We start from the raw sequence: 22847 nt of genomic DNA, 5'->3' as shown, positions 1-22847 counted from the left end.
ATCCAACAAAATCTATAGGTAGCGATGGTCAGAGCAGCCTCAGACCAGACTCCATCCAGGCCATGCCCTCCCCAACTCGTTTCGCCTGCCCGCGGGGCTGTGTCATAGAGGTCAGGGGCGTAACTACCACCATAGCGACCCATGCGGGCGCTATGGGGCCCACAGCCGAGTGGGGCCCAGTGAGGATAAGAGCACTGCCGGCACAGTCTCCCAGCCAGGGGAAGATAGAGGAAAGTAAGAGGCGAGCTGTCCGCATCAGCAGAGAGCTGAATTGCCCGATGTAAGAACTTCCAGTGTTCCGGGGCTCACGTCACATAGCTCCACCTTTTGGCCCGGTGCCTTTGATAGACAGAACGGCGATCCAATGTGGGACATGTGACGTCATCAAAGGCGTTGGGCCATGAGGTGGGGCTATGTGACGATGAGCCCCGGGAAGACAGGAAATTCAAATGAAAGCTATTACAGCGGGCAATCCCGCTCTCTGCTGATCCGGGTGGCTTGCCTCTTCCTCTGCATAGGTGGGGCTGTATGGGGCACAGGCAGACCAGGCTGTATTGGGCACAGGTCACGCTGTATGGGGCACAGGTCACGCTGTATTGGGCACAGGTCACGCTGTATTGGGCACAGGTCACGCTGCATTGGGCACAGGTCACGCTGTATGTGGCACAGGTCACACTGCATTGACACTAGGGCAGCTGTGTGGGGGGCTGTTTGCAGGGGGGCCCCATACAACATTTTGCTATGGGGCCCTGCTATTTCTAGTTGCACCCCTGCTTGTGTCAAACCACTGCTGAACCAGAAACAATGTCAGAAGCGTCTTACCTGGGCTAAGGAGAAAAAAGACTGGACTTTTGCTCAGTGGTCCAAAGTCCTCTTTTTGGATGAAAGTAAATTTTGCCTTTCATTGAAAATCAAGGTCCCAGAGTCTGGAGGAAGAGTGGAGAGGCACAGAATCCAAGTTGCATGAGGTCCAGTGTGAAGTTTCCACAGTCAGTGATGATTTGGGGAGCCATGTCATCTGCTGGTGTTGGTCCACTGTGTTTTATCAAGTCCAAAGTCAGCGCAGTTCTCTACCAGGGAATTCCAGAGCACCTAATGCTTCCTGCTGCTGACCAGCTTTATGGAGATGCTGATTTCATTTTCCAGCAGGACTTGGCACCTGCCTACACTGCCAAAAGTACCAAATACCTGGTTTAATGATCATGGTATCACTGTGCTTGATTGGCAAGCAAACCTGCCTGGCCTAAACCCCATGGGGAATCTGTGAGGTATTGTCAAGAGGAAGATGAGAAACCCCAGATCCAACAATGCAGACAAGCTGAAAGCTGCTATCAAAGCAACCTAGGCTTCCATAACACTCAGCAGTACCTGATCACCACCATGCCACGCCGCATTGATGTAGTAATTCATGTAAAAGGAGCCCCGACCAAGTATTGGGTGCATACTATACTGTACATGGACATACTTTTCATTAAGCCAACATTTCTGTATTACAAATCCTTTTTTTTAATTGGTCTTATGTAATATTCTAATTTTCTGAGATACTGAATTTTGGGGTTTCACTAGCTGTAAGCCATAATCCTCAAAATTAAAAGAAAGAAATGCTTGAAATATATCACCTTGTGTGTAGGGATGAGCTTCGAGTTCGAGTCGAACTCATGTTCGACTCGAACATTGGCTGTTCGCAAGTTCACCGAACAGCGAACAATTTGGGGTGTTCGCGGCAAATTCGAATGCCGCGGAACACCCTTTAAAAGTCTATGGGAGAAATCAAAAGTGCTAATTTTAAAGGCTAATATGCAAGTTATTGTCATAAAAAGTGTTTGGGGACCTGGGTCCTGCCCCAGGGGACATGGATCAATGCAAAAAAAAGTTTTAAAAACGGCCGTTTTTTCAGGAGCAGTGATTTTAATAATGCTTAAAGTCAATCAATAAAAGTGTAATATCCCTTTAAATTTCGTACCTGGGGGGTGTCTATAGTGTGCCTGTAAAGGGGCGCATGTTTCCTGTGTTTAGAACAGTCTGACAGCAAAATGACATTTTGAAGGAAAAAACTCATTTAAAACTACTCGCGGCTATTGCATTGCCGACAATACACATAGAAGTTCATTGATAAAAACGGCATGGGAATTCCCCAAAGGGGAACCCCGAACCAAAATTAAAAAAAAAAATGACGTGGGAGTCCCCCTAAATTCCATACCAGGCCCTTCAGGTCTGGTATGGATATTAAGGGGAACCCCGGCCAAAATTTAAAAAAAAAAATGACGTGGGGTTCCCCCTAAATTCCATACCAGACCCTTCAGGTCTGGTATGGATTTTAAGGGGAACCCCGCGCCAAAAAAAAAAAAAAAATGGCGTGGGGTCCCCCCAAAAATCCATACCAGACCCTTATCCGAGCACGCAACCTGGCAGGCCGCAGGAAAAGAGGGGGGGACGAGAGTGCGGCCCCCCCCTCCCTCCTGAACCGTACCAGGCCACATGCCCTCAACATTGGGAGGGTGCTTTGGGGTAGCCCCCCAAAACACCTTGTCCCCATGTTGATGAGGACAAGGGCCTCATCCCCACAACCCTGGCCGGTGGTTGTGGGGGTCTGCGGGCGGAGGGCTTATCGGAATCTGGAAGCCCCCTTTAACAAGGTGACCCCCAGATCCCGGCCCCCCCCCTGTGTGAAATGGTAAGGGGGTACATAAGTACCCCTACCATTTCACGAAAAAAGTGTCAAAAATGTTAAAAATGACAAGAGACAGTTTTTGACAATTCCTTTATTTAAATGCTTCTTCTTTCTTCTATCTTCCTTCATCTTCTGGTTCTTCTGGTTCTTCTGGCTCTTCTGGTTCTTCCTCCGGCGTTCTCATCCAGCATCTCCTCCGCGGCGTCTTCTATCTTCTTCTCCTCGGGCCGCTCCGCACCCATGGCATGGGGGGGAGGCTCCCGCTCTTCTCTTCTTCTTTTCTTCTCTTCTTCTCTTCTTCTTTTCTTCTTTTCTTCTCCGGGCCGCTCCGCAATCCATGCTGGCATGGAGGGAGGCTCCCGCTGTGTGACGGCGCTCCTCGTCTGACAGTTCTTAAATAACGGGGGGGGGGGGGCGGGGCCACCCGGTGACCCCGCCCCCCTCTGACGCACGGTGACTTGACGGGACTTCCCTGTGACGTCACGGGGAATGCCACAGGGAAGTCCCGTCAAGTCACCGTGCGTCAGAGGGGGGCGGGGTCACCGGGTGGCCCCGCCCCCCCCGTTATTTAAGAACTGTCAGACGAGGAGCGCCGTCACACAGCGGGAGCCTCCCTCCATGCCAGCATGGATTGCGGAGCGGCCCGGAGAAGAAAATGAAGAAGAGAAGAAGAGAAGAAAAGAAGAAGAGAAGAGCGGGAGCCTCCCCCCCATGCCATGGGTGCGGAGCGGCCCGAGGAGAAGAAGACAGAAGACGCCGCGGAGGAGATGCTGGACGAGAACGCCGGAGGAAGAACCAGAAGAGCCAGAAGAACCAGAAGAACCAGAAGATGAAGGAAGATAGAAGAAAGAAGAAGCATTTAAATAAAGGAATTGTCAAAAACTGTCTCTTGTCATTTTTAACATTTTTGACACTTTCTTCGTGAAATGGTAGGGGTACTTATGTACCCCCTTACCATTTCACACAGGGGGGGGGCCGGGATCTGGGGGTCACCTTGTTAAAGGGGGCTTCCAGATTCCGATAAGCCCCCCGCCCGCAGACCCCCACAACCACCGGCCAGGGTTGTGGGGATGAGGCCCTTGTCCTCATCAACATGGGGACAAGGTGTTTTGGGGGGCTACCCCAAAGCACCCTCCCAATGTTGAGGGCATGTGGCCTGGTATGGTTCAGGAGGGAGGGGGGGCCGCACTCTCGTCCCCCCCTCTTTTCCTGCGGCCTGCCAGGTTGCGTGCTCGGATAAGGGTCTGATATGGATTTTTGGGGGGACCCCACGCCGTTTTTTTTTTTTTTTTGGCGCGGGGTTCCCCTTAAAATCCATACCAGACCTGAAGGGTCTGGTATGGAATTTAGGGGGAACCCCACGTCATTTTTTTTTTTTAATTTTGGCTGGGGTTCCCCTTAATATCCATACCAGACCTGAAGGGCCTGGTATGGAATTTAGGAGGACTCCCACGTCATTTTTTTTTTTTTAATTTTGGTTCGGGGTTCCCCTTTGGTGAATTCCCATGCCGTTTTTATCAATGAACTTCTATGTGTATTGTCGGCAATGCAATAGCCGCGAGTAGTTTTAAATGAGTTTTTTCCTTCAAAATGTCATTTTGCTGTCAGACTGTTCTAAACACGGGAAACATGCGCCCCTTTACAGGCATACTATAGACACCCCCCAGGTACGAAATTTAAAGGGATATTACACTTTTATTGTTTGACTTTAAGCATTATTAAAATCACTGCTCCTGAAAAAACGGCCGTTTTTAAAACTTTTTTTTGCATTGATCCATGTCCCCTGGGGCAGGACCCGGGTCCCCAAACACTTTTTATGACAATAACTTTCATATAAGCCTTTAAAATTAGCACTTTTGATTATTCATGTTCGTGTCCCATAGACTTTAACGGTGTTCGCATGTTCGAACGAACTTTTTTCCTGTTCGCATGTTCTGGTGCGAACCGAACAGGGGGGTGTTCGGCTCATCCCTACTTGTGTGTAATGAATCTATATAATATATGAGTTTCACTTTTTGAATTGAATTACTGAAATAAATAAACTTTTTGATGATATTCAAATTTTTTGAGATGCACCTGTAGTGTTGGGAACTGAATGGGGTTTTTGTTAGGTTTATCTAGTCAAATTATTAAAAAATCTCATGTTACGATTTCTCAATTTTAGAAATGCCAGTGAAAGTCAAGAGAAATCATCAGTATTTGATGCTTTGTCAGTGAATCATATTATGTAGATTAATTTACTCAGTAGAGGGGAAATGTGGTAAAGGGTTTATAATTATTCATTTTTTCAAGTAAAGCATAATTTTTAGAAACATCTGCTTTATTGCTATCTCAGTATATATTTAGGATGTAGAAGTCTACATATTTAGGATTTAATAATGATTTTTTGGCCCTTTCTTATTTGTATTTGAGAAGATCCTAATAATTGCACATTGATGAACAAATCTGTTGTAAATGATTTATGGCAGGATGAACAGATTGCCAAGAGAAGAGCTGAACTTTTAGCTGAACAAATGATAAATTCAGAAAAAGAGGTGAGAGAAGTTCCATTTTAGTTACCTCTGTGTGAAAACTGGTCTATTCCACTTAACAGGTTGCTTTATCTTACAAATAACGAAGATTCCATTTTATTGTATCTCTGTATAATACAAACATATTACGCAACACTTTACAAAGAACATTTTTTTTTTTTTTTTTTAACAGAAGGTTACAAAGAACATTTTAAACTTTCATATCAGTTTCATAATTGGACAATTTATGCTAGAGTGATACGCTGTTAGGTTGCGGGTCTGAACCTGCAGCCTCTGCTGTGTCTGGCAGTGTCTCTTCTTGTTGAGCCACCTGGGATGTTGGAAAGCAGCCTGGGCAATTTCTTGAACAATCTTGTCTTGAACCTTGTTTCTCTTGAACCCTCTGCTCCTCCCATGAACTTCCAGTTTTAGCCATGCCTTTTCACTTCCACACCGGTTAGTGCTTAGACTCTGAACCTTGGGTGAGCCCGTGTCATTCGCCAGAGCGGCCTGCTTCTGTACTTATCCAGCTGGTCAGTGGGAGACTCTCTACTGCTAGAGCTACTGGTCTCCGAACCTGACCCCTGACACATACATTCAATACCATGCAATATATTAGCCGTTTAAAGGGACCCTGTTATGTAAGAAAATATAAAGCAAGAACGTACCCATAAAGCGAGGAAGGAATATTTAACTCACCACTGAACTCCACTTTCTTTTTTAAGCAATGGTCCCCAGAAGCCCACTGGAACTTGAAACACCTGAGAATAGCGGTCTTCTGGGTCCCCTACAGCTCTCACTGGTTCCTCCTGCTGATCTCAGAATTCACCTCATTACAGGAGGCATTAGTGAAAAAAGACACAAGATAAAAAACCAGCGCCAGTGATAAACCACCCGGAGAGTTTGGAGCAACACATGTGCTATAAAACATGTATGATAGGTGTATATCACACGGCCCTTATGTAATGTAGAGAGGGGAAACTATCAACAAATAACCCGTGCAGCCAGACGAACCGTAACTGGTAGAAACAGATAATAACAAGAACAACACATATAGTCCAGCGCCCCGGATTTTGTTGAAAGGCAAAATACAACAGGCATATAAAATTGAATATTTTAATAGACCAGTGGTGGACCAGTCATGAGGATAATCTAGGGTAACAGTAGTAACTACTAGTGAAACTAGGTTAACAAGCACTGTTGTATAAAAGACATGAATGCAAAACCACACAACAATACAGTATTAAGACATAACAATCAAATTCTCACAGTTATAGAAATAGTGAATATACATATATTGCACTTAACATCAGTATGTGCTAGAATAAGAGGACAGTCAGCTGTGGACAGCAAGAGACTAATACTGGAGATCCATTCAATTGTGACCCACAGGAAACACTGGGTAAATAATAAAAAATAATAAACCCCAGGCTCCAAACAAATGTCAGTAGGCAAGATGAAGGGGATGAAAAAGTGTCACAAACAAAAGGAAGGCTCAAAACTACCTCGTTCCTTGAGGAGGTCGGCGTCATGTGTGTGGGGGGCTCCCTTGCACAGACAGATGGTGGGATGACAGAGATGTGTGGCTCCGCTGTGCGGGAAGTGGCTTAGTTTGCTCGTGCAGGTGATGGAAAGCCCACGGCGTTGAGATGTGTAACACCGCCGTGCGGGAAGCAGCCTGGCCGGAGCTCCGTGTCTTGGACGGATGACGTCAGTGCAGGGAAGCCGCTGGAGCGTTGATGGAAGTGAACCTGTCACTGGTCTGCCGGAAGGTGTCTCCACAGGGCTGAACCTCTAGCATGCGGTATGGTGACACTGCACTTGAGTGCTAGCTGAATCTGGAGCGCCAGGAAAAGGGGAATTGGAGCTGGCAACAGGCTGATGGAGCTCACATCTGCCTGACCAGTCTTTGAAATGGCCAAAAACCGTATGGGCAATGGATAATGGGAAGAAAAATAATGATTAAAATAAAAATTAAAAATAAGAATAAAAAATTAAAAAAAAAAAAAAAAATTAGAAAAAAAAAATTTTTGATGTGAAGGTCAGCAGGAGGAGTGCAATAGGTTAACGTGCATTACAATAATGTAATAAGTCATTAGTGATTTTATTATGTTAGCGATTAACAATACAAAAGACTACACATGCTCTTTCCAGTGGCCTACTGTGTAAATGACAATCTGTCATTGTATTTTTAAGCATATATAGATAGACATTCAATTGAAAGGAACTGGAATATTCAAACTTTTTATACAGATTTTAGCTATGAATTTTTGCTTGATAAGAGTTGTTTTATTTATCAGAAGAAAAAAGATCCTGAGGCCAGTGATGAGGAAGATGAGGAAGAAGAAGAAGAAGAGGAAGAGATAGACCCTATTGAGCAGATTCTTTCTGAAGAATTTCCAGAAGAAGAAGAAGAGGAACAGGAGGAAGAAGAACAAGAGGAGGATGCCATAGAGAGGATGAAATCTGAGATTGGAGAAAAATGTGAAGCTGATGGTGAATCACTTCAAGCAGTAAAGGTAAGGAAAATACTCCTGTGCTTTTTAATTTTTAGATTTCTAATAAATAAGGTTGACTTTCTTTACTGTACTTGTAATATTTTTAAACTCCTGCATATTAGCTTTACCTCCACTTCTCAGTTCTTTCGCATTTTACTTGATACAGCATCTTTGTGACCATAACATAATCAAAATAATTATTCAAACCGGCCACATTCGCACTTTCCAAATGCATGTGTAACATGCCTTCTCCATTTCTTTACTATACATTAAAGTTGAACTGAGCCACCTCAGGTCCCCAGGAACACACGCCATAATCTGCAAGTATGCACAATACACTTTTACATTATGGCAAATTTACCTCTTAGTTTTCCCTCCTCCAGTGTAACTGCCATGGTCTTCGCTGTTTCTTCCAGACCAGCATCTACTTTCGTTGACCATTGGGTATAAGGGGGACTTGTGATTAGCCAGATATTGGTGCCAAGATGTATCAGTTCCGCCCCACTTCTTGGATAGAGTACCTACACCCTTGCCTTGTACCCACCATATTGGACACGTTTCCTGGCCAGAGGCCCCCTAATGACAACCCCGGCCAGAGGCTATATTTAATATTAAATTCAGAATAAAGGAAAGTCCACACATGAATGGATTTGCAACACTTTACTGCAACTTCACATTACTTCCTGTGACATTTCACACTTGACATATTACCAAAATCTTCGGCACGGAACCCCATGTGCAAACATTCTGTAGGAATCATTTCAGTGCAGAGCAAAAGTACACATCTTTTAGTTAAAGCCATCTTCCCTCTCCTCCTTCTTGGGAGCACCATAGAATTAGGACTACCTCCCCATGTATACTATTTCTCTAAGCGTTAGACTTTCCACAACTGAGCCACAGGACCCACATCTGAGGGTCGGGGGGGCTAGGTCCTTCCATTAGTATACTGCCACTCTCTTACAAATGTCCCTTCTACAGCTTTGCCTAGCTGAGCACACTGCCTGATGACATCTATTCCCAGGTTTCAATGTCCCTCACATTTAAGAAGACTCTGTCCAGGCCTCTCAGGCCATATGCACCATGCTACAAGACCTGCAGAAAAAGGTCAGGAGTAGATCTGTGCCACTTCACCTGGGAATTCAGCCCTACACAGAGCTCTTCAGATAAGCTCAGTACAGGATTACATCTGTGCAGCTTTGGGGTGTCCTGTTCCAATACCATATCTCACCAGGTCCCACCCACACTGGCATTTATATGGGCATTAACTCCACTGACTACATCACTAGAGAGCTTTCTCTAAAAGTGGAGCTATCACATTTTTAAAACTTTCCACCTTACCATACCAACAGAGCCATCTAGTGGCAGGCAATCTAACTGCACCTGACAACAGGGTGACCACTGATAATTTTTTTCCCTCACATGCCCACTGGAATTACAGGCATACCCCACTTTTAAGTACACAATGGGGTTTATTTACTAAAACTGGAAAGTGCAAAATCAGGCTCCCTTCTGCATAGAAATCAATGAGCTTCCAGGTTTTATTACAAAAGTTAATTGAACAAGCTGGGGTTAGAAGCTCATTGGTTTCTATGCAGAAGTGAGCCTGATTTTGCACTTTCCAGCTTTAGTAAATAAACCCCATTGTGTACTTAAAAGTGGGGTATGCCTGTACATTGTCCTGCCACTAGAGTGTACTCTGAACTGTGCATGCTCCACAGGCAAACCTGAAGACTGACCCAAATACTCTGCTTATTTTTTATCCAGCTAAGTTAGGCCTCTCACTACAGTGTTGATAAATTTAAAGAATACTTTACAATCAGATTATAATGTGTTTAAATTGTTTTATCCCTGAAGGCAGAGATGTCATGTTTGAATAACAAAGTAAAACTGGTGCTAATAAAAAGAAAGCTTTCTGGCTAATAAAAGTAATATAGATGAAATCTACTCTTAGACTTAACATTTAAGCTTTAAAGTTTACTACAAGTAAAGAGGACCAGTGCTAGACCAGGGATCATACTGTGGGGGACAGTGCTGGGAAGAAGGTGAGAACTGCAGTTGGATTAAAAAATTATTAGTTACATAATATACATGCCTGGGTAAAAAAAAAATGAATTGGGCTTTAAAGGCAATACACTAGTTGTTGCACACTAATAATTGTAAAATAATAAAATATATATTATAATATATATATATATTTTTTTTTTCAAACGACAGGATGAACTTCAAAGCCTAATGATACCATGTGTTACAGTCAATACAAGCCGTAAATTGCACATTGTGCATTTCCAGCTATATGAAAAACTAAAGAACCTGGTGGAAAATCGAGAAAGTCTCTTTGAAAAATGTTTTCCCATTAGCCTGTCCCTTGCAAGCAAGATGCTTCATATGTCATATAAGCATCCCAGTATCTTTAGACGATGGGACCCTGTCAAGGTATTGTTAAATAAAAAGAGTATGGTACATAAATTTAATTTGCTGTTGTGGATACTGTGTTAAGGAAAGTGTCACTTGCTATTATTCCTCTCTAGAAGGTGATATGATAAGGAAAATCTTTTTTTCTCTGCCACCACTTGCTGCCTTCAAAGTCCTCCACTGAAAACCTTCATTCACGTCTGTATATCTGTAGATCAAAAATGTCAAATGTTAGAACCCCAAATGTGTGTACTTAGAAAGTACCCAGGCCATTGCATCATCATAACAGCCGGGCATTTGGTATTTGTGAAGGAATCATAGGTCAACAATGGCAGACTTCAAACTTTCCCACTACAGATTTTTTTAAGATGGGACACAGTTGTAAAAAAAAAAAAAGCTGGTTAATTTGCACACCACAATTAATTTTGAAAACCTACATTAGGAAATGATACTGAAATCTAATTGGATGCTGGGAACCATAGCTCTGTTGTCTTTTTAGCACCCCTTTTAACTTTCTTCCAAACAATGAGGCTTATTGCCAAACCATAGATTAGAGAAGAGAGATAAAGTAACTGTCTTATTGTGCTAATAATAAAGCGAATCCTGTTAAGCACTGCCATAATGTCTATGAAACCTAAACTTTCATGGTAAGAGTGGCCATAGACTTTAGATGACAGTTTCTGAATTCAAACGATCTAATGTCTATGGAGCAGCCTCAGGCATTCTCACGCAATGGTTTTGGAAGGAGATGGCAATTAAGTGGGTTAAAGTAGGCTATCACAATTTTTCCCCCCAAGATAAGTTGGTGTTGGCACTCACTGCCACCTGTGAAACCTCATCTCCCCACCATACTTGGTAGCCTAAAAAGGAACCCTCATAACATCCAAGTGCTCCTGTTTAGGGCATTATTAGGGAGATGTGCTTGTGTGTCTGGCTGTCCTATGGTCAGCTTTATATAGAGATGTTTGTGCAGCAGAATTGAATGGATAAAACACTGAAAAAGAGCAAGATATCATTAGATCTGTAGTCACAAGCTATTGCTGAGGTAGAATAAATAAAACCTATCGTATTGTGTTAGTGGGTCTGAATTTTTACAGCTACATTAAACTGTAACCCTAGTTTTCCTACTCCCTATTCCATGAATTGTTGTCTCTAAACTAGATAGTAGGTGGATTAAAGTTTTAATTTATTTATTTTTTTATTTAGGCTTTAATTTTTGGAAAAACAGAATCCTTGCTTTTATAGACTAAATTGTCTAACTAAACTTTTTTCTATTAAAGCTTAGCCAAGGAGAAGTAATACAGCCTTTGCAAAATCAAGAAAATCCTAGTTTCCCTCTGATTTACCGGCAATTCATTTACTTTTTTTCAACAAAAGAAAACAGAAACACATTTATGAAGAACCCTATTAAATTTATCCATCAGCCAAAGCCTAAACCCTCAGTGCCTATTAGAATTGCAATCATTGGTCCTCCCAAATCTGGAAAAACCACAGGTAAGGCCTTTGCATGTATAGCGATTTACGGTATTTAAACAAAAAAAAAAACCTAGTGGATTTGGCTACTGAAAACACCACTGTTTTATATGTCCTTATGCACGTGGACGTCTAGAGGCTTCAGAGCCCTCTTGCGTAAAATCCCCTGGGGAGCTACAGGTACTCTGTACAGCTGCCCATACAAGGAATTTGCTGTATGCAGCTGCACTCTTGTTAATTCCAACAGCTTCTACATCTGCATTTACCTGTGCGTGAATGTACAGTGTATTTTCTGAGACATGAAAGTGGAGTGCTCAGTGGAAATATGCCATTAGCAGATGTGAGAGTAAATGCCTATGCAGAACACATTGGCATTTACACGAATTGGCATTAACCCTTCCTTACTGTATCCAATGCGAAAAAAAGGCTTCCACGCAGCCTTTCTAGTGAACATGTTCCCACAGGCCCTCCTTCATGGTGCGCACATATACTGCAGCCCTATTCATTCTTATGGGTGACCCATTTTCCAGCTGTCAGTGGAATATGGCTCACCCACAGGAATGAATGGGGCTGTGGCGTGCTCTTTACAGATGGGCTGGCATAGACTTTTTTGCTAGAAAAACTGTATGGAGCTGGGCAGGATGGCACTGTGATGATCATTGGAAAAAGAAGCTAGTGATCTTCACCTTGCTGGCAATTGATTAACAGAGCGGGCTATACTAAGGGATGTGGACCATTACATACAGAACAAATTCACTAAAAGTATTAATAGTTCAAGAGGAACTTTTATGGATTATAAATTTATACTAGGCCCCATGCACACTGGACATTTTGCTAACTCTCCTAGACTCCTTTACTCCTGGCAATAGAGTCTTGGCAAAAAAAACACTTGATGCTTGTAACCATTAGTAACAAATTTAGGCAAATTTAGGTGCATCAAGCAGTTGGGCGTTAATTAATTTCATTGGCCTGAAAAAATGTATTCTGGCCATTGAAATAATTAACGTACAAGTGCTAAATGTGCATAACGTTAACCCCTTCACGCCAAGGATAAAACAAATCTTAATGCCTAAGCACAGTTTTGTAACTTTGACATGTGTTAAACCCCTTTCACACTGAGGCGCTTTAGACCCCTTTCACACTGCAGGCGTTTTTCAGGCGCTACAGCCCCAAAATGTAGCGCCTGAAAAAGCCTCAGCTGCAAACCCAATGTGCAAAGCCCGAGTGCTTTCACACTGGGGCGCTGCGCTGGCAGGGCGTCACAAAAAGTCCTGCCAGCAGCTTCTTTGCAGCGGTGCACCACTCCTCCACCCCTCCTGCCCATTTAAAACAATGGGGCAGTGCCACTATACCGTTGGCAAAGCGGCGCTGCAGCTGCGTTTTTCAGGCGGATCTAACCCTTTTTTTGGCTGCTAGCGGGGGTTAAAATCGCCCTGCTAGCGGCCGAATAGCGCCACTAAAACGTCGGTAAAGTGGTGCTACAAATAGCGCCGCATTACCACTGACACAATGTGAAAGCACTCTTACAGATGCTATAGCTTTAAAAATAGCGCCTGCAAAGCGCCTGTAAAGCGCCTCTACTGTCACTCCAATGTGAAAGCCCGAGGGCTCTTACACTGGAGCGGTGCACTGGCAGGACGTCAAAAAAAGTCCTGCTAGCAGCATCTTTAGGGCTCTAAAGCGCCCCTGCCCATCTAAATCAATTTTCGGCTGTTAGCGGGGGTTAAAAGAACCCCACTAGCGGCCGAAAAGCACCGCAAAAGCAACGTAAAGTGCCGTAAAAGTGCTTTACCGCCGACACCCGGGCACTGTGAGTGTGAAAGTGCCCTTAGTAAAACCATACGTATCATCACACATTGTGTGTCAAGGTGGATTTTACCACGTTTTTTTCAGGACAAATTTTTGCTTTCGTTTGGTGGTAAATGGTAATGGATATAAAAACTGGCCCAAAATAGTAAAAAAATATATTTTTTTTAATTTATCTGTATATTCCTTGTTACTGCCATAACCTTTCACCAAAGAAAAACCCAAAATAAATTTTCCTGCTCCTGGCGATCGCAGAGATATCACGTATGTTTATGTTATTTGTTGTTTGTACCGGTAGTACAGCCCAGAAACAATAGTGCGCATTTTGCTTTTTTTTTTATCCTACCTAAAACACACTGACACTAAAACTAATTAAAAAAAAACATCCTGTCCAAAAAAATACTGACCCTGGCCTCTGACCCTGGACTTTGACCCTGACGTTGACCCAAACACTAACCCTGGCACTGACCTAGATCAAACCTTGATCCAGGGTTTTTTTTAGTTATTATTTTTATTGTTTGCTTTTTTTTTTACCCACACTTTTTTTTCTCTCTGCAAGGACAGAGAGAGATACAATTTTATCGCTCTCCTCCATTCACAGAGAGAGAGAGACAACGTGAGGCCAGGTTTCACAGTGACTGATCACTGTGATAGCCAATCAGAGGCTATCACACTGATCAGGTGACCCGGAATCTGAAGTTTCGTGTCCCAATAGTTAGTACGAGGCATGGGGCACTCGGTGAGACCCCGGTCTCTGTTGCAGCATAAAGGGAGATACGCAAATATGTGGCCCCATGGAAAAAAGCCCAGTCCAGTGGGGCCGCATATTTGCATATGCTCGGCGCCAAGGGGTTAAGATGCGTTTAGACACATCTACATGCATTTAGACATGTTAGGAAAACACAGCTGCTCGTGGACGTGCTGGCAGTGGGGTTTTTCTTCTGCCTCTAAAAGCCTCTGCCTCAAAACTCCTCTAAATGCCTATGTGTACATAGGCTAACATGCAGGGGCGTTTAGAGCCAGGAAAAAAAAAAAAAAGCCTAATGCCCCTAGGAGCAGCAGAAAAAACCTCCAGTGTGCATGTGGCCTAAGATGTGTTTTATAAATATAAAATGACTGATTGAACTGCAAATGTGTTTGCATCTTTTCCAGTTTGGTAACATCTGTTCCTTCATATGTTTCAGTTGCCAACATGTTTGCTAGCATATATGGCCTTCAGCGTCTGTCAATGGGAGATGCCATTCGGTCTGTTCTAGATAATCAGCCAGATACAGAGCTTGCATTAGACATAAAAAGTCTTCTTGTGAAGGGGTTAGCTGTGCCTGATGAGCTTGCAGTCAGATGTCTAGAAGTGACACTGATGGATCTTACATGTAACACTACAGGGTAAGATTACTTTACACAAAAAAATCTTGTTTTCCTGCTTGATGTGCCTGATTCAGTATAAGAACCTTTGATCTTTTAAAGATTTAGCCAAGCAAACAAATATTCACACGCCACACTGTACTAGGGCCTAATTGTACAGCCCTAGTACATTATGAAACATGTTATAGCTGGAGGAGTCTGGTGGATTAAATAAAGTTTCCTGTTCCTTATTTTCTTTGCCCTGATGGTAACGCTGAGATCCAGAAACAAATGATTAGTTATGGACCTACGGCAGCATCTGTGAACACCTTGAACATGAAGTCTCGGAGGAAAAATCAATGATTCAAAATGGATTTTCCTGAATAATTACTAAAATTCTTTTTTGCAATAATGCCAGCACTAAAAGTGTTTGCTCCTTGCATTATACGTGTTTTTGAAAAGATCTTTTGTAAGAAAAGCTTTTGACGATCAGATCCTCCAACTGCCATCTGATGTTCATGGCTAGACTTAAATCTTCCCTATCAATGGGCTCCATTCACTAAAGCATATCTCATGAGGTGTTTAGGTGTTCTGACTCATTTTTGCCAAATATCTCATGAGATAATGAATACGTCTTCAATTTACTCTTTATATAGTTCTGGTAGCAGAACTTTTATTTCCTTGGTTATCATTATACCAATAGTACATAGTTCTAATATGTAGTATAGGATTATATAATAAATTATTTCTTTCTTTTATTTTTTATTTAAAAGCTATACTCTTGATAATAAGACCTTTTTTTTTATCTGAGGTCATCTTATATAAACCTGGTCTAAGTTGATTGTATCCTCTCTTATACAATGTATGACGCAATCTTTTGAGTAGTTAGATCCATGCTAAAATAGTTTTAGTTAAACCACTTTTAGTTTATGCTGGAACTACAACTCAATATTATTACCATATATGTGATCTTTTCTTTTGCTGCCACCATATGTACTTATGTATACTAATTGTTAAAATTCAATAAACAAATTTGACAAGAGATAATGAATATGCCAGTTCACTATGCCTTTATGTGGTATTTACCTAAAAAAGCAAAAGCGCTTGGTAAATATCTCATAAGACGGCATAAGTCACTTCACTAAAAAATAAATAAATGCATGAGTTTACAGTTTGGTTTGCTTGGATAGATTCTTGGGGTATTTGGGGCGGCTTGACTATAGCAGCTTGTCACTTATTTATTTATTTATTTATTTATTAAAATGCCTAACCTACGCAGTGTTACTCGAAGGCCTTGATGCGCAAAAACAAAAGGACATTGACATTAAAAAACCTTAAGAGAACCAACAAACCAGCATAGCAAGATACAGGATAAAAGCCAGGGAGTCTGTCCATCACACCCCAGTTAAAAATTAGGTGACTCCAAAAGCTTGTACAAAAAGTACAGTTTTCAATTTCTTTCGAACTTTTCAAAAAGTCATTCTCAAATCTCAGTTTCAGAGGCAAGGAGTTCCAAAATTCAGCTCCTTGTACTTCACTTGTTCTCCCTCCGCATGTTTTCTTCTTAAATTTTGGAATCTTCAGTGTGGCCAAGTTCACCGATCTCAAGGATCGGGTAGGCACATACTTGACAGATTTTTCCTTCAGATACTCTGGGCCATATCCATACAGTGCCTTATGGACAAGACATCCGGTTTTCAACAGAACCCGTTCTTTCACGGGCAGCCAATGCAGAGCTCTAAGGGAGTCTACTGTCAATGTTGTGCATTAACCATTTATTAACTACTTCAATACCAGGCACTTAGACACCTTCCCGCCCAGACCAATTTTCAGCTTTCAGCGCTGTCACAATTTGAATGACAATTGCGCGGTCATGCTACACTGTACCCAAACAAATTTTGTATCATTTTGTTCCCACAAATAGAGCTTTCTTTTGGTGGTATTTGATCACCTCTGCGGTTTTTATTTTTTGCGCAACAAATAAAAAAAGACCGAAAATTTTGAAAAAAAAAACACGTTTTTCTTTGTTTCTGTTATCATTTTTTGTAAATAAGTACATTTTCTTCTTCAATGATGGGCACTGATATGGCTGCACTGAAGGGCACTGATACGGCGGCACTGATGGGCACCGATGAGGTGGCACTGATGAGGTGGCACTGATGGGTACTGATAGGCGGCACTGATGGGCACTGATGAGGTGGCACTGATGAGGTGGCACTGATGGGCACTGATAGGTGGCACTGGTATGCGGCACTGATGGGCACTCATAGGTGGCACCGATGGGCACTCATAGGCGGCACTGATGGGCACTCGTAGGTGGCATTGATTGGTACATATGGGTGGCACTGATGGGTACTTATGGGTGGCACTAATAGGTGGCACTGATGGGCACTGATAGGTGGGCACTGATGGGCACAGATGGGCACTGACAGGTGGCACTGATGGGCAGTGACAGGTGGCACTGATGACACTGATTGGTGGCACTGATAAAATTTATTGGTGGCATTGCTGGGCATAACTGAAACATAATGGTGCCAATCAGTGCCCATTTGTGGGCACTGATTGGCACAGATTGGGCACATTGGGCACATGTGGATGGCCATGGGGTACATACCTGGCCATCCACATGTTGCCCCTTCCCTGGTGGTCCTAGTGGCGATCCCTGGTGGTCCAGTGTGGTGATCTGAGGGGGGGCTGCGCTGATAAACAATCAGCGCAGACCCCCCTGTCAGGAAAGCCGCCGATCGGCTCTCCTCTACTCGTGTCTGTCAGACGTGAGTGAGGAAAAGCCGATCAACGGCTCTTCCTATTGACATCGTGATCAGCCGTGATTGGACACGGCTGATCATGTGGTAAAGAGCCTCCGCCAGAGGCTCTTTACCAAGATCGGTGGAGCGGTGTGTCAGGCTGACACACCGCTCCACCGATCGCCACGATGCACGCCCCCGCGGGCGCGCGGTGGCATGTTATCCTACTGGACGTCATATGATGCCCAGTCAGGATAACGGAACCATTTCCCGGATGTCAATCCGCTATAGCCGGGCGGGAAGTGGTAAATAGTTGGGTATTTCTGCTTGCTGATTATTATACGTATGCCTTCTCTCCATCACCCCCCCTTGTCTCCTCTTCCTTCCATCCTCCTGTACCCTCTATCTCCCTCTTGTATGGACCTGGGAAACATTCTTGCCTCTTCTGCCTCCCCCCCCTTATTGACACAAGCTGCACAATCTGAAGGCCAGGTTTAGAACCTCTACTTCTGTATTGGTTATGGCTGTGTCCACTACTACTGATATACTACTGATGTATACATTATGTACCTATGACTTCTTTGTTGTATGCACTGCTATGATCGTGCTGATGTACCTAATACCTCAATAAAAGTTTTTTCTGTTTTTTTGGCTGTAAATGAAATTTATTTAATTTTTTTAAATAACAAACATGTCTATACTTACCTGCTCTGTGCAATAGAATTGCACAGAGCGGCCCCTGACCCTCATATTCTCAGGTCCCCTGCCATTGCTACTGGCATCTCCTCTCTTGCTGGTGTCCCCAATAGGAAACTGATTCCAATGGGAGCATCCGTGCGGGCTTGCTCCTGAGCCAATTGACACAGACCGCGGGACTCGGCTCCCGCTCCCCCTTGTCACTGGAGTTGACAGGAGCGGGAGCCCATGGCTCCCTCTGCTATCAATCTGCCCATTGAGGAGGGAGACAGTAACAAGAGCCGCTGCTCTCTTGCATGTCGCTGGATCGAATCGGGCTCAGGTAAGAATAAGGAGGAGGGCTGGGGGGATCCTGCACGCAGAGAAGGTTTTTTTACCTTAATGCAGAGAATGCATTAGGATTCTTTTCTTTTTTTATTGTGAATTCCAAAAAAGTTTTGAAAAACTCTATGAGCTATTTTTCCTCAGATCTTAAAGTGGAAAATAACTATGTGAATTGTGCCTATTGTATCGGAGGGTAAAAGAGTTGCTTTTTTTCCGTGTCTCCAAGTGCATGTTTTTTGGTCTGTTTTTAAAGTGTTTGTAAACGATCACCTTGTAAAACAATCCATTCAGTTTAAAATAGAAATGAAAGGCAAAATGTTTGTGTATAGATATAAAAAACATTATAAATACCTCCCCCCCCCCCCTTTTTTTTTTTTTTTTTTTTTTTTTTATAAACTATCACATTTACTCTGTTCTTAGCTGCATGAGAGCTGGGGGAGGAGAGGAGATGCAGCAGTACACTGAGCTTCCCAGTGAATGGCTACTAAGACAAGTCTTATCATTGGAGGAGAGCAGGCTGAGTTCCCAGCACAGCCAGAGAACTGACCACGGTGTGTTCTCTGGCTTAGTGTGGTCAGTTTTTAATAGGAAAGCAAATGGGCTGGTGGGAACGCCAGGGATTTCACACAAAGGCAGCAAAACAAAGAGAACAGGAGACTTTCTCATACAAGTACATGGTACAACAGGCACATATCAGGAATATGAAATGTTGAGGTAACAACTACTTTGAGTATTGCCATTGGGCTCATAATAATCACTCCCATCATAGCACATATTTGTGTGACTTTACATTTACAATTGTTTTAACAATCCTCATTAGTACTGAATGTGAATAAGTACTAATGAAATTCTCAACCCACTTCTAGGGTGGTTCTGGATGGATATCCAGCAACTGAACAACAGGCTATCCTTCTGCAAGCCTGCAGCATAATTCCCATAAAGATCTTTGAATTAGAAATACCAATGAAGGAGATTTTAAACAGAGGACAACTGGAGAAAAAGGAATCAAAAAGGTACCAGGTTTATGTGTATTATTTCAATTATTTTTGATGGTGCTTGTGAATTCTGATTTAAATGCAGGCATTGCATCTATTATCCCGAAACAGAAAGTTTGGGGAAAGTTATCCAGATCTTTAAAGTAAATGGTATAAAAAAAAATTATTATTGCTTGCCCCTGATGGCTGAGTACCTGCAGATATCAGTGTGGTATCCTCTTCTGTCCACAAACATCCTCCATGGGTTTGGTAATACTTGTAATAGTGTTGTTTGTGGACCTAGCTAATTCTACTCTAGGTATTAAAGTTTAAAATACAGGAGGCTTTTACCTATTGCTTGTGTGGAGGGCTTCTAATGACTGCAGTAATGATACACAGAAGCCTTATAATCCACAGAAAACTTGCTTGTTCCATATAAGCTGATGTCTTTGCAGAGGACTATATCCTAGAATGCCACAGGTACACCCCTAACTATGCTATTATATACCATACCTTTCCATTTATTTATTAACATTTAAACATTTCTATTTTAAACTGAATGGGTTGTTTTACAAGGTGAGGGTTCACATATACTGCTCCTGAGCCAGTATATGTAAACCCTCACCTTGTAAAACAACCCATTCAGTTTAAAATAGAAATGAAAAGCAAAACATGTGTGTATAGATATAAAAACATTATAAATGCTTTTTTTTTCCTTTTTTATAAGTTATCACATACCCTCCCTTCTCCGTTGCAAAAGGAACTCAGAGAGCTGGAGGAGAAACAGCAGTAAACTAGTCTTCCCAGGAGGGACAAGTCAGCACAAGTCTATTCATTGAAGGAGAGCAATCTGAATTCCCAGCACAGACAGAAAACTGACCACTCTATGCTCTCATGCCTAATTTGGTCAGTTTTTAATAGAAAAGCAGAGTGATTGGCAGGAACACCAGGGATTTCACATTAAGGAAGCAATACAAAGAGAACAGGTTACTTTTTCATACAAGTACATGGTACAGCAGGCACATATCAGGAATATGAAATCTTGGGATATCATATTTTTTAAGCATGATATAAAAAGCTCTTGCTAATCTTTATGACTGATACATTCTTAAGAGCCAAGTAACTAGCACTTTAATGAGGTCAGCAATGTCAGACTTTTTTCTTTCAATACAGGTTTACTTAAAGGGGTTGTAAAGTTTCAGGTTTTAAAAAAAAAAGAAAACAAACATGTCATACTTACCTCCTCTGTGCAGTTGGTTATGCACAGAGTGGCCCCGATCCTCCTCTTCTGGGGTCCCTCAGCGGCGCTCCTGGCTCCTTCTCTTCTCGAGTGTCCCGTTGGAGAAGCACTCTTCCTCGGGGCACTCGTGCGGGCGCGCTCCCATGTCCTGCTGCTACGTCTATTGACACAGACAGCAGGACTCGGCTCTGCCCCCCGGCGCCCACGTCATTGGATTTGATTGACAGCAGCGGGATCCAATGGCTGCGCTGCTATTAATCTATCCTATCAAGACACAAGACACCAGCTGGAGCTGGTGTGCTTGTTCCCGTCGTGGGAATTACGGGGCTCAGGTAAGTATAAGGGGGGCTCTGGGGCGCTGCTGCAGTAAAGAAGGTTTTTTTGAAAAATGCAGAGGGTTTACAACCCCTTTAAAAATTGAGCATGTACATGTACAGTATATTCCTATTCTCAGTTGTAATCATTCACTACATCACCTAATATTGCTGGTTTGTTTTTCTTTGATAGGCCGTACCCTGTACATGACAGTGCACAGATTTTAACTGTGAAAAACTCCAATTATAAGCAGGAGATCCAACGTATTAAAGAATATTATATGTTGCAACATCAAAACTGGTGTGAAGTGGATGCCACACGGAGCAAATGGTGGGTGGCCAATAAAATCCGTGAAGAAGTCCGGGCAAGCATCAATAAAGTGCAAACCTACATGGAAAGAATAAGGGAAGGTATGTACACACTGGGGTTAATTTACTAAAACTGGAGAGTGCAAAATCTGGGGCAGCTTTGCATGGTAGCCAATCAGCTTCTACCTTTAGCTTGTTCAATTAAGCTTTGACAGAAAAAAAAAAAAAAAAGGAAGCCGATTGGTTTCTATGCAGAGCTGCAATAGATTTTGCACTCTCTAGTTTTAGTAAATCAACCCCATTCTGTCTGTCTAATATCAGGTATTAAACACATGCTCCTTGACAAAGCTCATAAGCAAATTTCATTTGTCTATCACATTACAAAGGGAAGTGTGGGACAAAGTGCACTCTACACTGATACAATTGTGTGTGTACATGTATGTGCCATTACCAGTAGCAAAACTGATCTTTTGGGCAATCATATCATTCATTTAGGCCTAAGTTTTCCTTTACATAGTGTATCCTGCAATAGCAATAGAAATGAAGAAGCTGGTTGGGTAGAGATTGGTAAAGACGGCTTCTCAGCAAGTCAGGCCTTAGATTATGTGATTTTCTTTCCTGCAACCATGGGTTGCAAGAAGGAAAATCGCTGGATTCTCTCGTCAACACTGTCAGTGTTGATGGGGAAACTCCTCCCGTGGAACTATTGTGTTCTCCCAGTGGGGGACGTAGGGAGTTGTCCCTCCTGGGAACGGAAAGTCAACAGAAACCAGGCGCAAATGGAACACGTGACCTGAGGAAGGGGTAAATCCCCAAAACGTAGTTCCTACACTGTTCAAGACCCCGACATTCTTTCCTGGTTCTATCTCTCCCTCTGCCCTCTGACTGTGAGAACTTTCTTGGAGTCTACTAGAGCTCGTTGGAGACCGCTGGAGCCTGTCATTGTTTGGAGGTGTGACACGGCTGGTTAGATGACCACAGCCTCCGGAACCCGGAAGTAGAGCCACGAGAGGTGCCCCCCCCCCCAGTTCCATCTCCCGGCGTCTGTGCTGTGAGGTTGGTGGCTGGTGGACAGTCCCTGCCCCTGACAATTTGATACAATGCCTCTTCCCTGAGCACCTCCAGGCTCCACCACACCACTGTCATTGTGAACCCTCCATTGGAGGCAGGTCAGCCTCCTCTCCACCCCTCCTAGCTCCTGTGTACCCCTGCAGTCATCTGTAGTTATTATGTGTATTTTCAAGCTAGTGACTCTCAATATACACATATATATATTTTAATTTTATCAACTTTTTTATTGATAATCGTTCTGGATTTTTAATGTATTTTCTGGCAGCCCCAACACAATGTTTGTTTTCTTGCCAATAAAGAACTTTAATTATATTTGGGATCTCCATCAAGTTTAATTTATCACCCCTTGGATTAGCACTTCACTATCTGGTTTTATATGTCCCTCCTGGGAGTACACAGTGATTATTGCTAGCAGCTAAAGAGATGGATCGACTTGGGTACAATCAGTCTGCACATAG

The 22847-nt window shown here is 42.9% G+C and overlaps 1 protein-coding gene across 1 annotated transcript in view; it reads left to right on the top strand.

Moving 5' to 3' along the window:
• Positions 1 to 22847, top strand: part of AK9 (adenylate kinase 9) — a 162697-nt gene that overhangs the window by 128478 nt on the left and 11372 nt on the right. The window contains 7 exon segments of the mRNA XM_073627060.1: positions 5140 to 5205; positions 7482 to 7700; positions 9894 to 10112; positions 11372 to 11585; positions 14555 to 14756; positions 19348 to 19494; positions 21203 to 21420. Coding sequence (XP_073483161.1) covers positions 5140 to 5205; positions 7482 to 7700; positions 9894 to 10112; positions 11372 to 11585; positions 14555 to 14756; positions 19348 to 19494; positions 21203 to 21420 — 1285 coding nt within the window.

This window comes from Aquarana catesbeiana, linkage group LG04, assembly GCF_042186555.1.
Source record: "Aquarana catesbeiana isolate 2022-GZ linkage group LG04, ASM4218655v1, whole genome shotgun sequence".
Taxonomy (NCBI): domain Eukaryota; kingdom Metazoa; phylum Chordata; class Amphibia; order Anura; family Ranidae; genus Aquarana; species Aquarana catesbeiana.
This window is presented reverse-complemented; position numbering and strand designations above follow the sequence as displayed.